The 17,267-nt window shown below is 42.1% G+C and overlaps 1 protein-coding gene across 3 annotated transcripts in view; it reads right to left on the reverse strand.

Annotated features, from left to right (window-relative positions):
• Positions 1 to 4,161: 4,161 nt before the first annotated feature.
• LOC125371707 (ankyrin repeat and protein kinase domain-containing protein 1-like) overlaps positions 4,162 to 17,267 on the reverse strand; it is a 67,788-nt gene continuing 54,682 nt past the window's right edge. For 2 of the 3 annotated variants that reach the window (XM_048395611.1, XM_048395609.1), the window contains 3 exons: positions 5,802 to 5,861; positions 5,255 to 5,341; positions 4,162 to 4,700 (listed from right to left, as the gene is read on the reverse strand). In XM_048395611.1, the coding sequence (XP_048251568.1) occupies positions 4,303 to 4,700; positions 5,255 to 5,341; positions 5,802 to 5,861 (545 nt within the window). In that variant the 3' untranslated portion in view covers positions 4,162 to 4,302. The remainder of the gene's footprint in view (positions 4,701 to 5,254; positions 5,342 to 5,801; positions 5,862 to 17,267) is intronic. The other variant, XM_048395610.1, reaches the window with a different exon arrangement.

Raw genomic sequence — 17,267 nt, forward strand, 5'->3', positions numbered from 1 at the left:
TTCTGGATGATTCAGGTCGCATCACCTGGACCACCTGGGCCCGGAGAGACTACCATATATCAGTGTTACAAGATGCTAGCTGTTCTGGATGATTCAGGTCGCACCACCTGGACCACCTGGGCCCGGAGAGACTACCATATATCAGTGTTACAAGATGCTAGCTGTTCTGGATGATTCAGGTCGCATCACCTGGACCACCTGGGCCCGGAGAGACTACCATATATCAGTGTTACAAGATGCCAGCTGTTCTGGATGATTCAGGTCGCATCACCTGGACCACCTGGGCCCGGAGAGACTACCATATATCAGTGTTACAAGATGCCAGCTGTTCTGGATGATTCAGGTCGCACCACCTGGACCACCTGGACCACCTGGGCCCGGAGAGACTACCATATATCAGTGTTACAAGATGCTAGCTGTTCTGGATGATTCAGGTCGCACCACCTGGACCACCTGGACCACCTGGGCCCGGAGAGACTACCATATATCAGTGTTACAAGATGCCAGCTGTTCTGGATGATTCAGGTCGCACCATCTGGACCACCTGGGCCCGGAGAGACTACCATATATCAGTGTTACAAGATGCTAGCTGTTCTGGATGATTCAGGTCGCATCACCTGGACCACCTTGGCCCGGCGAGACTACCATATATCAGTGTTACAAGATGCTAGCTGTTCTGGATGATTCAGGTCGCAACACCTGGACCACCTGGGCCCGGAGAGACTACCATATATCAGTGTTACAAGATGCCAGCTGTTCTGGATGATTCAGGTCGCACCACCTGGACCACCTGGGCCCGGAGAGACTACCATATATCAGTGTTACAAGATGCCAGCTGTTCTGGATGATTCAGGTCGCACCACCTGGACCACCTGGACCACCTGGGCCCGGAGAGACTACCATATATCAGTGTTACAAGATGCTAGCTGTTCTGGATGATTCAGGTCGCATCACCTGGACCACCTGGGCCCGGAGAGACTACCATATATCAGTGTTACAAGATGCCAGCTGTTCTGGATGATTCAGGTCGCACCATCTGGACCACCTGGACCACCTGGGCCCGGAGAGACTACCATATATCAGTGTTACAAGATGCTAGCTGTTCTGGATGATTCAGGTCGCACCACCTGGGCCACACACATTAAAACTATAGCACAAGAAGTTGGGGATAAGATTGTTTTTATTTCCATGTTTAAACAGAGACAGCAAACCTGGAATGTAAATGTGAACAGTTTATCTGACTCATTCCTATAAACATTTTAAATCGCTACTAAGTGTTGAATATTACTTAAATTCACCACTTCCATCTCACTTAAAAAGGATTTTAAGTAACTTTCCAATAGCAGTAAATACTGGAAGATACCATGCCTAACTATATATATGAAGAAAGACTTATTAATAATTTGTGAATCCTACAGCTCCGGTTATGCACGTTTAGATAAATATATTACATACCGTATTCGACGTATTAAGCGCCCGGAAATAGTGGGCTCTTATTAGAATATAATTTTGGTGAGAACAAAAACAGAGTTGAAAAATTGTGAATTTCGTACAGTAGTTTATGCTGACAGCCTGAAATGATTCAAAAGAAAAGTATGTACGTATCATACACGAGAGATATATTTTTCCAGAATTTAATTGCCCACAATTAAGGGTGCATATAACACACGAGTGAGTATTATACACGAATCAATAAGTCTTGTGTACATTGATCAATCGGAAGGGGTGCTAATTAGGAAATATCGCCATGGGCTTATTAGAGCGGGGCGCTTATTACGTCGAATACGGTAACTGTATCTCTATTATTTCCTCAGATGCATATGATACCTTATATAAAATATCTATTTTTCTTAACCAAAGCTCATCAACTTAGGGTAAATAGTAAATAATCCACTGCGAATTTATAAGAATAAAAACAAAAACAAATGTAAATAATGTAAATATCATTTTGCGCAGGCTTTATGTATTCCTGCATATGTATGTATTTTGGGCCAGTGGCTTTTATTGAATAAATTGTCTGTGTGTCTGTGTGTCTGTCTGTCTGCCTGACATACATTTAATGCAAAAAATAGCCTGCCGTAAATGACGAAAACTGATTTTTCTCTATGACGTCAAAAGGCGACAGATAGGTTACACACGAAAAAAGAAAAGGGGGCATAACTCAGCTATGCTTAGTTCCAGTTTATTTTAACTCAGGTCACCTGGTGAGCATTAGATGTGGGACAGTATATTTTCGTGGTATTTTGTTCACGAGTAACCAAACTATTCCAACACAAATATCGATATTGAAAAACTGTATACTCCCTTATATTACCGTAAGAAATGATGAAACTTACTTAATAAAAAAAGAAGTAATAGCGAAATGAATGGCCCTATGTAAGCTGTTAATTAGTCCTCAGATCACAACATTTTTCTGACTGGTCAAGTGTAATTTGGCTTATGTTGCACCATTATTAATGGAGTACTAGTCTTGTGATCAAATGTAATGAAATACTTAAAACATGACACCGTTCTATTTGATGTCATGGCTGGTTGTATGTCTTTGACAGCGTCGGAGAAAGACGACACTGGTAGTTTGATTCATATATATTTACCTCCCCTAATTACTTTTTACAATTCTTGGAGAAATAAAGTAATTAGTTTAATATCCTGTGATCACAATATTTAGAAAAAGATGAACATTTTGGTTGTATAATACAAAACGAGAGGAATAATTCGTAAATCGTTTGTGACAACGCGCACCTGCGAATCGTTAGATATCACTGTTGTGTTTATCAAACGACCTAAAAAAACTATTCCAAGACCAAGACAATTCTCCTGGAAATGTGTGCGTATATTTTAACGCAAAATATCCATTTGGTTAAAGTAATATATTCACTTTAAGTTTTAAAATAAAATGAAACGGCTATTCATGGAAGTTGTTAATATGAACTTATAATATTGACTTTGACACTCCCAAGTAATTTCTGTTGAAAAATATCAAATCATAGCAATGTATCTATTTTTAATTCCTAATTCTTCCTATAATTCTCTTCTCATGCATATTCTGAACGAATAGACGAATGGATAGCTAAAAAAGGGGAAAATGCTGCACTGTAAAATACGTATTTACCTTTGTTTACATTTCAAACAAGTGCAGTTTTTCGAGCACAGCGTTGTTTTCACACCTAACTTATTTTGCTTGATTTGATCTCGGCACTTTATATTGGCGACAGAGACCATGTGTCATTTGATTCTAAAATGTATGAGGAATTCAAGGATGTATGTATCACAGCTGAGTTTGAAATACGCGTAATGTTACAGGCGTCTTATTACCGGTAGGCTACATGTGAAATGTGATTTTGTAATCACTATCTAATATGGCGGAAAGTTCACAGTATACAAAACTGTGAAGTGTATCTGCGTGTCTGATGTATTTTGAATTTTATTCGACTTCAAAGTGAGGTTTGAAGAGGAGGGAAATATATATCCCTCTGGCATCCTGCCCCTGGGTGAAAAACAACAAATAACCCAAACCCTATCTATAGCTCTGAATTCATCGGGGGAATCTGGTCAGTCGTAAGACGAGAGTGTAAAGAAGGTGTCACCCGCTGGGAAGTAGCTTGATTGAAATGGTGAAATGGGAGAGAGAAAATAAATATCTCGCCAATCAGAAATATTTCTTTTTAAATTTCAGCAGCAATAATATGCAACACATCTCCATTTGTTAATCTATATCGCCCACATGAGGCCTGTGCTGTACTTGCATATGTCGCGAAGCCAGCATTGTGCCGCCCTGTGAATTACCGATATCGTATTTAGCAGAGAAAACAGCAGGCAGCTTTAGTGTTTAGACCTAAGCCGGAATGCCGTGACGTCATCGACAGTGTGACGTCACTGTCATTGTACATTTGGCGCCACGTCAGCTGGGCGAACCTCGCCTCGGTCTGACGTCACCGAGTGCAGCGAGATGTAAACAAACAGGTTTTTTGTGTTTTTCACGATTAATTACAAACTTCTGCCGTAAAACTAACACAGAAATATATGACGACATACATGAACATATCACGAGGTGCGCTGTTTACATACCAATCACACATCATCTCTATTTACACTCAGATAACAATTTTCTTACCTGATGATGCGAAGTTCCAAACACAACAAATGACAAAATGTCTGACAAAGTTTTTACAAGTTTTATTCATCTCCAAAAACAAGAAACAGTTTCACGTAAATAAAGACATATGTACACACGACGACGTGAACGGCACACCACGTCACTGTCAGGTCTCCCCCACCGTCCACACAAACACGACACTGACGTCACTGAGCGCCGCGGGACACGAGGAGATCCAACACTCGCGTATGTCCCCTTGATCTCGCCAGGTCGGCCGCCGTCTCCCCGTATTTGGTCCTGGCGTCGATGTCCACCACGTGCAGAGACAGCACAAACTTCACCGTCTCCATGTCTCCTCTACTACAGGCCCAGTGAAGGGTGTTGTAACCGACCCCGTCCACCAGTGACACATCGGCCCCTTCACTCACCAGGAGCTCCACCACGTCTCTCTGTCCCCTCCATGCTGCCCCCATCACCGGTGTCCTGCTCCTCCCCCACCTACAATTGACGTCCACGCCCTGAGACAGGAGCCGCTTCACCTCCTCCAGGTTCCCGGTCAAGCTGGCGTCAACGAGGTCCTCGCAGTCTGCTGGTGATGGAGTCGCTGTAACACAAGTAAACTCTGTACACTTCCAGACATCTTCGTCATACATCGACATGGTTCACACCTCAACGTGGTGACACGTGACACGGTACGTCATCAACCACTTCCAACATGGCTGACAACACAAGGATCAAGGGGAAGGACGACAGCTGGTTCATGTAATCAAGGATTATGTGGTCAATGTTTAAAATCTTTCTGTCACATCCAGTTGTTGTAACATTATTCTGTGTGTGGATGGCGAGTGTCAACGTTTGATGAACTGAGCTTTATGAGATGATACTGTCAGTACAGTTGTTTGGAAATATTAGATAGATCTTATAAGACATGACATTGGAGTATGTCAGTCTGTGTGTTTGTTGTTTTACGCCGCACTCAGCAATAGTCCAGCAATAAGATGGCGGAGTCTGGTACAGACAGACAGTCCAGTGGTTGACAACATGAGCACCGATCGACACAACTGGGATACGATGACATGCAAGACACAAGTCAGAACCCTCACGGGTCTATACCCCAGCTTGTTAATTGTTGGAGGGATTAAAGTGTGGGCTTTCTACCTGCTGGCTTCTCCCACCTACCCTGTGTAGCAGGCTTTTTTGTGGTCGTCACTGCTGTCCTCGCGGTCTGGCTCGGGTCACTCGAGGCTGAAACACAGAACATGCTGTTCAGAAAACAATACAGACCACATAAGCATTATACATATCAGATATTCGACAAAGTTTAGGTTTTTACTATTTTGACTGATGAATACAATTTCAAAACCATTCATCTTAGTAGAGGTATTATTATAAGGTAGTCTAGCGACTAATAAATCACTCAAACGCCTATCATAAATATACAACACAAAAATTGAGATTGCTGTTCATCTGAGCCGCGCGTCTGTACAGGCTTGTTGGATTGAGCCTTATGGTGGTACTGGCAATACAATTGACTTGTTTCAAATTATTAGAATAATAAGAGACTACATTTATCAGCTTGTTATTGTAGAGACTGTTCATATGAAGTTTTTTTTCAGGCTTATATTTGTTACATGTTGATGTGACCTCATCTCGTACAAAGTTGGACAGTGACAGTATCTACCACCTGCTGGGTTCTCCCACCTACCATGGGTCGTCACTGTCGTCATCTGTGCAGCCCTTTCTCCGTGGCTCCGGTCGCTCGAGGCTGAAACACAAAATATGCTGTTCAGTTGGGTTGGGTGAGTTGGGTTTTACAGGTTCTTAGCAATATTCCAGCAATATCTGGGCGGGGAACACTAGACATGGGCTTCGCACATAGTACCCATGTGGGGGAATCGACCCCAGTTTTTCCGCGCGAAGGGCGAATGCTTTAACCACTAGGCTACCCACCACCCAAAACCCCCATATATGCTGTTCAGAAAACTATATATTGCAGGTAAACATTATAACTACTGGCCTCAGAGAAGCTTTTGCCTTTCAACAAATGTGTGACTTTCAAATTTATTCACTGATGAACTTAACTTATAATACATTTGTTGCAGTAGAGGCTTATTCATATATCATAGCATGGTGACTGACAAATTTTGGAAATCACTTATATTTATTAGATTTAGATTGCTTTTATCACTTCTGAGATATATCTCTTCTCTTGGTTGAAGTTGCAGGAACTGAATATATTGTTATTTTGTTGTCATAATAATATAATCATACAACATACAACAAAAATGAACATTACTACATCAGCGATAGAAATTGGCACTCGTCCTATATTCCTTGCCAAACATCGCAATAGTTCAGATATCATAACGACTAGGCTAGTAGACATATGTCATTCTTTAGGGTTTTATATGTTACCATTATGAGGACTAAGGACTAAACATGTTAGTTTATATTGTTGTACACAGAATACACAGACTATGTGCATTTATTATTTTGGAACTTTACAACATGGTATTACATCAGCTACATACCCTTAATTCTCAATTATGGAATGATTAGTATTTTAGTCTGACTTCGTTAGTTGTTGGTGGAATCGTTATGACAATGAAATGGTCCCCGCAAGTTGGTGCGTTGTTGCATAATATCTGCATTTGAGTATCAATACTGTGAATAGCAAACCTACTTCGCTCATACAGGTCAAATACTGAACATTGTTTTCTAATTTTCATTGCCTGCTATGTTATTACTACTGCATATTTAAATAATACTCGGGTATTTGTTGCGAGTGAGAATCAATGCACATCGTTATATATATTTTGACCAGGATATGACGCCCACCAGTGTAATTCTGGAGGAAAATATATTGCTCGTGCATTTCAACGTCTGTGGAAAATGGGCATTTTACACAATTGTTACATCGTCAAATCGACAACTGTCTTGATGGTTTCTCTGGGTCCATATTGCCTTTGCCAATTGATGATAACAGGCTACTAAATGTAGAGTGCTGCGACCTATCGTAAATTATTTGTTGTTCCAAGTGACTTTGCTTGATGTTTTAGTCCCCACCCTCCCCAATACAAACACTCTCTTAACTAGACTCTGAAACTGGTGCATTTTACGTCGTTTGGTGTCTCGGGCTACACAGTATTACAAACGTCGATATACGACATGCTACAGATTAATATTTCAGTGAGGACATTTTCTTGATGATACACAATCAATGTAAAAGAGCAACAGGTCTACTTGACTACGCGCGTGTGCAACACAGTAGTAATTCAGTGTCAGGAAAACCATTTGCAACACTGTCATAATTCAGCATTCCGAGCGATGGCGGCAGTACATTCATCACAGATTAGCTTACTATCTGAGGCAGAACCTGTCGCCGGCACTACAAGATGTTTGATACGGTGTTTGGTTGTGTAAAGAAGGGAATAAACATGTGGCTCTATAAAGTGATAAGACTGAAATGCCGATTGCCCGTGTGACATGCGCCAAATTGTTTTCGCATTTAACGTCCGTTTTACCTTAGTCATAAAATAATGAGAATCATGCACATTTTCTCTTATATATTCTACATTTCCTTGCAATTCTTCAAAAGCAATGCAAAAATACATTTGTTCCTGATAATATTTTCCGGATTCGAAGAACAAAGCTGCAGGCCTTGAGTGTAAAAATAATATGGCTGACACATTTGGCCGTTCTGTGATGCAGGACAACGTTTTAAAAATATGAGCGAAAAAACACATCCGACACTTGACTGAACAGATTTAGAATCATCTCATATAGTCTTCAGTCCCAGTTGTAAATAATTGTTATTAGTTCAGAGATGAAACTTACAAGCATATATTATGCAATATACTGATTAAAATAGAACAAGCTTTTCAGTTGAAACGAGGTATGAATGTTTACATCCAGACGTTTGTTATCCCCGGTGACAGGCTAAACAAACGTCTGGGTGTAAACATTGTGTGAAGCAAGCACCTGATTCCTTCAAAATGTATTCTGTTGTACATCAATCTTAAAATATTTACAATGTTTGTTTCATTTAATTTCCTAACAAAATTCTGAAGTACAAGCGGAAAACTTACCCACCGTTTACGTCCTAACACGAGTGACACGTCCCACTGCCAGTCAAGAAACGCAAGAAACGCCTTGACTGGCGAAGGGGCGAGTTATGACGTCAGTGTGACGTGTCTGGTTAGGAGCATGTCATAGTTTGGCGCTCGGCTGCTTGTGCCGATCACTCTAAGATAATACAGTGTGGAGTGATACTAGAAGTCTTACTACAGTCTCACCTTATTTCGTCTCAGATTGCACGTTGAGGTAAAAAATTAAGCCTACGTCATTGGTTAAAGAAATCTACCTTATCACCGTCCGTAAAATATGACTTTATTTTTATTCTAAGATGCTTCCCTAAAAGATCAAAGGCACCGACAATACTTTATCCTGCGACAAAGCATTGTTTCCGCGTAAAGATCCGGAGTAGAATAAGGTCTCGAGCAACCCATGCTTGGCGTAAGAGGCGACTATGCTTGTCGTAAGAAGCGAGGTCGGGTGGTCAGGCTCGGTTACATGGTTGATGCATGTCATCGATCCCAATTGCGTGGATCGATGTTCATGATATTAATCACTGGATTGTCTGGTCCAGACTCGATTATTTACAGACTGCCGTTATTTAGCTGGAATATTGCTGAGTGCGGCGTTAAACAACAAACCAACAAAACCAACCATACGACAACAGTCACAAAATTGTTCCATTCGGGCGTTGGTGCCCTAAGAAATTAAGTAGGCTATGTCTTCAGCATGGATCGATGTTCATGACATCAATCACTGTAACGACTCGATCTATTGACTGTAACGACTCGATCTATTGACTGTAACGACTCGATCTATTGACTGTAACGACTCGATCTATTAACTGTAACGACTCGATCTATTGACTGTAACGACTCGATCTATTGACTGTAACGACTCGATCTATTGACTGTAACGACTCGATCTATTGACTGTAACGACTCGATCTATTGACTGTAACGACTCGATCTATTGACTGCAAGTCTGCACTTCTCACTTTACCATGGGAACATATTTTTAAACTGGTCGAACCCGACTTGCCTGGCCCTCGCCCTGCATGAGACATCATTTTGGCTTGTTAAGAACCATCAGACCATGAACTCATGTTTGTGTTTTGATCGGAAAATTACCAAGAACTACTGACCAGTTCCTCAACCTTATCACAAGCAAACATAGCATCGAAGCTATCGCAACGGTAGCCACCATTTTGAATGTTGTATTTGTAAAAAATTACCAAGAACTACTGACCAGTTCCTCAACCTTATCACAAGCAAACATAGCATCGAAGCTATCGCGACGGTAGCCACCATTTTGAATGTTGTATTTGTAAAACATGTCGGCCGCTGACATAGTGATGAAGTGTCGCCTTGTCGCTGTTGCATTTCGTATTGGTTATTTCAAAATCTTTACTGAACATGAAATTTGATGAATGCGCCCAGGTATTTAACTCAGTCACAGCAATAACACATGTGCATACTTAAGTCCGTTAAGTAGGAGCTAAATCTGTGGGTTAAAGAGTCGTTGGTTATCTGATATACTAGTAATTTATCGATAAAGGATCGTCAAAAAGAATATCCTGAATGACTATTATTTCGCGCCCCTTGTAACAGTATTTCGGTTATACCACGGTGTGTCAGCTTGATGTGGGAGGAAAATACGAAATATTGTATAGTGCTGGGATTCGAACCTACGATTATTGATTTCTTGCACGCCCAGGGGACGCAACTCTTCACTGCGAATTGTGCCGCCTAAAACGACTGGGTCAACCGTGTCTGTCTGTCTGTCTGTCCCTTTGTATAAATAAGATAACTATATTTACGTGACTAAATGTTACTCAAATGGACTCTCCTGAAAGTGTCAATCTTATTCTGCTTTGTATATGCGCGACGGAACGGTCGCTATACCTGCTACATACCAATTATCAGAATATTTATCTATATAAACAGGGCGTTAAAAAAATCCTTGACAATGCGGTTCTGACACTTCAATCAGGAAGACGAGTTTTTTCAAAATGGAACTCAGAAAGGTGACAATGTTTCATCATGTGTGGTTATTTCGGCGTCTGTCATATAACAACTATAACTCCTGTATCCATGATCAGATTCTATATTTCTACAGGGCGTTAGAAACCTATCGACAGTGCGGTCCTGCAAACATTATCTTCCGAGTTATCAGGCAAACAATTGGTTTGAAACGGGACTCAGAACGGTGGAAAGTTTGCTCTCCAAATCCTTATCCTAAATCTGAATTCACATTTATTTAAATAATTGGAATGACTATGTGAATGCGGTTAGGGGATTGTAGGTTGAAGAACTCATGGGTACCAATGATGTGTAAGACGATGGAGGCGATGATTCGGAGACATCAATGTTGAAAATGATGAGCCTGATGTAAAGTGGTCTGTCGGTTTACACGGGTGGCCCGGTCTTCTATAGGGCGCGATTGTGGGTTCGAATCCCGGTTCGTCCCGATTATGTTTCTAGGTTTGTCAGCACCATATCCGTGCTCGTGGGTTTCACCGAAGTGGTAGACGTCTGAGACCTGCATCACTTAGGGCTTAGCTCCCCATTAAGCTGACACGTCGTGATATAACTGCAATAATGTTTAAAGCGGCGTTTAAACCAACTCACCCAACACATGTGCGGCGGAAGGATTTTTACTGATCAATTTCCGTCTATGACCTGTTACAGATTCTTGTTACTTCGCGTGTCCCGCTGTGATATTGCTGGAATATTGCTAAAAGCATACTCACTCACTCACTCACTCCGCGTGTCGTACAAAGATACCTTTCACAGACCCCTCTGTGCTGTCTTTGTAAGAAAATACGGATCTGCAGACAGCATTCGGCTTCGACCGAAATAAAGAACTGCGCTACGTTGAACGCTTTTCATTCGACAACTTCCCTACAAATATAAAAACTACTGACATCTACCCCAATGTCTGTTTACCAGAGTTAAATTAATTATTCGTTCTCGGGCGCTTTTAAACCTGAATGTCTTTGGTTATAAATGTCACCGTTTAGCAAAATGTTTTTATTAATGGTAAACCAAATCAACGCCATATGAAAATGGCAGACAACATTCCATGCAACTAGGCCTAGTGTATTTAGCACGAAAACAAAAGTATTGTGTCTATATCATAAGTCTACACGGGTTAACTGCCATTTCAAGGATCCACCTCTTAATTTATACTATTTTACTTTGTGTTTTTCCACATTTACACGAACGAACGATCGAGCCGATCGAGGTAAGGCCAACTAGGCCAAGTGATGAAACTAGACTCGTGACTGCAAATATATAAATTGTCAATGCAAGAGTGAGTGAGTGAGTGAGTATGGTTTTACGCCGCTTTTAGCAATATTCCAGCAATATCACGGCGGGGGACACCAGAAATGAGCTTCACACATTGTACCCATGTCGGGAATCAAACCCGGGTCGTCGGCGTGACGAGCGAACGCCTTAACCACTGGGCTACCCGACCGCCCCCTCAATGCAAGAGAATAACAAATCTAGATTATCCGCCGAAACAGATTCCATTTTGGATAGAGGGGAAATAGCGGTAAAGATTATGTGAATGACCACTGAAAATCAGTGATGACACCAGGTGTTCGCGAAAAGGATGAGCATGTCCTGGCCTGCGGGTAGCGCCCGCACTGTATGGTGGCATATGTGCTTACTGCAATAACATTTTCTCCCTTGAACAGTTTGTTTTTCAACTATATGTAATAGTTTTCTGAAAATTCTATGGGATGTGTGGGTAATTGAAATAATGCCTTATGGGTAATTGAGTAGAAAGTACATGCATTTCTATTTTTTTAAACAATTGCCAATAACATGTCACATTTGGTCTGGTAGATTTTTAATTTTCGACTTTTGTAAGCTGTTCAACCCTGAAATGCATGACATTTGTAAGAAAGTTTACCGCAATAGTGAGCGCGAGATCATCGTCCTGTAGAAACATTTTGACAAGCAGGTATAAATTTTCCCTTGGAAATAGCTTGAGTTAATAGTAATAGGGCGCGCCTTCACGAAAAGGTTGGTTGGTTTGTTGTTTAACGCCGCCACGAAAAGGACAGATTGTGAATGAATGAAAAATGAAGCATAACGATTCAGTTTGGTACGTCGTGTGCCATTGTTACAGGCGGACATACAGTATAGTTTATTAACGATATGTAAAGCACGTGCATGGCAGGTCAGTTATGCGACAGATGTAACACATTTGAGTTAATAGTGAGTCACTGATTGAGAGAATTCAATCTAAGGCCGCATATAAGCCATGCAACGAGGAGAGGAGTTTGTCAACCTCTGACTGCCCCTAGCCTTAACTGCCAGTCTTTCCGCCTCACATGCACGAAGTCAATCACATTCCCGTAAATTATTAGGTAACCCGCAATATTCTTTTTGCGCTATCACTGGGCGTTGGACGTGTCATGACATGATGCGCACGCAAATCGAGTGGGTGAAGAGCGAGATGCTCCAGATGATTGATACTAGATGTAAGTATAGTTGTCAGCGATAAGATTCAGTGAGGAGATTTGAGTTATTTAAGTCACTTAACATTACTTTTAGAACTAAACAAAAGATGGAGATACGTATTTCATTTCGCGAATAATACGTGCCGGTGTACTTGTGAAGCATATGAAAAGGGACTGATAGAAAAGTTCTCTCCTTAAAGGTTTTTCATACATGGCTTTAACCACGAGGTGTTAATGAAGCACAGTGCTGGTGTATCATGTCTACTGTACAGTGTGAGAAGTGTTAATGACACTTCCCGTTGCCATTAGAAGCATAGGACTGATGTATCATGTCTACTGTACAGTGTTAGAAGTGTTAATGACACTTCCCGTTGCCATTAGAAGCATAGGACTGATGTATCATGTCTACTGTACAGTGTTAGAAGTGTTAATGACACTTCCCGTTGCCATTAGAAACACAGGGCTGGTGTATCATGTCTGCTGTACAGTGTTAGAAGTGTTAATGACATTTCCCGTTGCCATTAGAAACACAGGGCTGATGTATCATGTCTACTGTACAGTGTTAGAAGTGTTAATGACATTTCCCGCCACCATTAGAAACTCAGGGCTGGTGTATCATGTCTACTGTACAGTGTAAGAAGTGTTGATGACGCTTTCTGTGGCCACTAGAAACTCAGGGCTGGTGTATCATGTCTACTGTACAGTGTAAGAAGTGTTGATGACGCTTTCTGTGGCCACTAGAAAGACAGGGTTGGTGTATCATGTCTACTGTACAGTGTTAGAAGTGTTGATATCATGTCTACTGTACAGTGTGAGAAGTGTTGATGACGCTTTCTGTGGCCACTAGAAACACAGGGCTGGTGTATCATGTCTACTGTACAGTGTTGGAAGTGTTAATGACACTTTATGTGGCCACTAGAAACACAGGGCTGGTGTATCATGTCTACTGTACAGTGTTAGAAGTGTTGATGACACTTTATGTGGCCACTAGAAACACAGGGCTGGTGTATCATGTCTACTGTACAGTGTTAGAAGTGTTAATGACACTTCCCGCTGCCATTAAAAGCACGGGGCTGGTGTATCATGTCTACTGTACAGTGTTAGAAGTGTTAATGACACTTCCCGCTGCCATTAAAAGCACGGGGCTGGTGTATCATGTCTACTGTACAATGTTAGAAGTGTTAATAACACTTCCCGGCACCATTAGAAGCGCGGGGCTGGTGTATCATGTCTACTGTACAGTGTTAGAAGTGTCAATGAAGCTTACCGCCACCATAAGAAACACAGGGCTGGTGTATCATGTCTACTGTACAGTGTTAGAAGTGTTAATGACACTTCCCGCCACCATTAGAAACACAGGGCTGGTGTATCATGTCTACTGTACAGTGTTAGAAGTGTTAATGACGATTTCTGTCGCCATAACAAACACAGGACTGGTGTATCATGTCTACTGTACAGTGTTAGAAGGGTGAATGACTCTTCCTGACTGCACTAGAAACACAGAGCTGATGTATGATGTCTACTGTACAGTGTTAGAAGTGTTAATGACACTCCCCGCCACCATTAGAAACACGGGGCTGGTGTATCATGTCTACTGTACAGTGTTAGAAGTGTTAATGACACTCCCCGCCACCATTAGAAACACAGGACTGGTGTATCATGTCTACTGTACAGTGTTAGAATTCTTAATGACACTTCCCGCAGCCATTGCCAACACAGGACTGATGTATAATGTCTACTGTACAGTGTTAGAAGTTTTAATTACACTTTCCGCCGCCATTAGAAACACGGGGCTGGTATATCATGTCTACTGTACAGTGTTACAAGTGTTAATGACGCTTCCCGCCACTATTAGAAACACGGGGCTGGTGTATCATGTCTACTGTACAGTGTTAGAAGTGTTAATGACACTTGCCGCCGCCATTAGAAACACAGGACTGGTGTATCATGTCCTGTGTTTCTAATGGCGGCGGATAGTGTCATTAACACTTCTTACACTGAACAGTAGACATGATACACCAGTCCTGTGTTTCTAGTGGCGTCAGGTAGCGTCATTAACACTCCTAACACTGTACAGTAGACATGATTCTCCAGTCCTGTGTTTCTAGTGGATGCAGAAAACATCATTAACACTTTTTACAGTGGTCAGCAGTTCTATTTTCTGACGCATCTCGGTTCTGACTGCAGCATAATGACGGTCGTGTTCTTGTCTACAGAAGGCGTTGGAAACACAATTTTTTTTGTGGTAGTGTCATGTTGTGGGCCGCCTTCTCATTTCATCACAGAACCAATCTGTACGTCATCAACGGGAATTTGAATGCTGTTCTCTACAGGGATGAGATTCTGAGACCAATGATGATCCCTTGTCTTCATCGAATAGGCACACAGACGGTTTTCCAGGATGACAATGCTAGACCTCATCGTGCACGCGTAGTCCCTGACTTTCTGGGACAAAACAATGTTACTCGCATGGAATGGCCAGCATATTATCCTGATATGGCACCCATTGAGCACGTATGGGATCTGTTAACGAGACGTGTTAGAGAGAGCCACCCTCCACCGCAAGATGTGCGCCAGCTTGCTCAATGGCTGAGTGGCCTGCTATCCCACAGAACACACTACAGACATTAGTGACATCCATGAGGCGTCGTTGTGTTGCATGTGTGGCTGCTAGGGGCGGACACACTCGTTACTGACTTTTCTCTCATGGCCTGGATTTCCACGTTATGAAATGTAGTGGGTTGTTCATGATTCTTTCGGGGGCACGGGTGGCCCAGTCGTCTAAGGCTGTGCAGATGTGCGTCCCTTGGGCATGCCAGAAACCAATGTTTGTGTGTTCGAATCCCGGTTCGCCCCGATTATGTTTCTAGGTTTGTCAGCACCATACCCGTGCTCGTGGGTTTCACCGAAGTGGTAAACGTCTGAGACCTGCATCACTTCGGGCTTTCCTCCCACATTAAGCTGACACGGCGTGATGTAACTGGAATTCTGTGAAAAGCGGCGTTAAATCCAACTCACTGACACTCACGTTATGAAATGTAATGGATTGTTCATGATTCTTTCTTACTGTATACTCGGTCATTATTGAATTTACTACTCAGTCTTCTGTTCCTTTTTTATTTTAAGTGCAAACATATCAGTGTTCCCTAACTGCTTTTGAGTAGTATAGTTAGCCTAGTAGAACGCTCCTGTATATTTTCACCCCGTGTAAATGTCGTATTACTAAAAACTTATTTAAGAGACGCGCACCTTTTCTAGTTTTTACCTGAGTCATGCGCTCTTTTCTATATTGTAATGAATATTGGTGGGAGTATTCCTACCGACGTTAACCTATGTACCTGGGTATTGGGTGTCCCGTCTTTTGATATTATGATCAGAAGGACGATCAGCTTTGCAAACAAGACTGCCAGAGACAGACGCTAAACGGTTTCGGAACCAAACCCTAACGCATCAACACACACGAAACCTTGCACACAAACCTTCCTCCGTGCACGTGAGCTGGTAAACTCTCTACGCTTGCTGCACTGCAATATTTATGATCAGAGTAGGAATGCGTCGTCTGCAATGTTATGAGGTGAGGTGAAATTGGGTTTAACGCCGCGTCCAAGATTATTGCACTTACACATGCACGTGTGTGTGTGTGTGTGTGTGTGTGTGTGTGTGTGTGTGTGTGTGTGTGTGTGTGTGTGTGTGTGTGTGTGTGTGTCTGTGTGTGTGTGTGTGTGTGGCTGCTTGTACTAGTCCGGACTGATGCCGATTTATAGTGCTAGCTCACTTAGATACCATGCCGCAGTTTAACATGAATACCCCACTCAGACACAGTATACTGACTCCGAGCCGACCAGTCCTTGTTTTATCCCCTTAATGCCGAGCACCAGACAGGGAAACAACAAGTACCATCTTTTAACGTCTTTTAGTATGACGCGGCCGGGGATCGAGCCCCGGACCTTCCGCTCTCCGGGCGGATGTTCTACCACTAGACCACGGAGGCGGTCTACAATGTAATGAACTCCTAAGAGTTAATGTCATTCCGGAAACTGGCGGAAGTCAGTGGTGGGTAGACAATATGTTCTGCACAAAAGTCAAGGATCGACCCCGCACAGGCCGCCCTAGGTCAAGATCAAAAGTTCATCGGGCTGGAAACTCGACTTTAATAAATTGACTTGTGGACGATCATGCCTCGGGAAGATGATGCTATCTGAACGTGCTACCTTTGTTTGCAACATTGACGCGATGACATCTTTCCAACGAATGAATCATGACTTTCTTTCGCATGAAACAGTATGACAACATATATGTGTGTGTGCGCGCGGGCGCGCGTGCGTGCGTGTGTGTGTGTGTGTGTGTGTGTGTGTGTGTGTGTGTTAATACGAAGTTATAAACAATATGTAGGATATAATATTTGTTTTAGTACAACATGTATAGTGTAAGCATTAGTTCAGTGTAGGTTATAATTGTGTGATTTGAGTGTATGAATGTAGTTAAAGTCATTAGTATAAGTATATTAATGATTATACCTCCATGATCATGTGTGTTTGTAATTAAGAGTATATCACAGCACAGGTAATGCTAGTATGGCTCAGATAAGGGCATATTTATGTAGGTTTATCTATGCTATTCCAT

The sequence above is a fragment of the Haliotis rufescens genome, unplaced genomic scaffold (assembly GCF_023055435.1).
Source record: "Haliotis rufescens isolate VD_foot unplaced genomic scaffold, xgHalRufe1.0.p SCAF_14, whole genome shotgun sequence".
NCBI classification, from domain to species: Eukaryota; Metazoa; Mollusca; class Gastropoda; order Lepetellida; family Haliotidae; genus Haliotis; species Haliotis rufescens.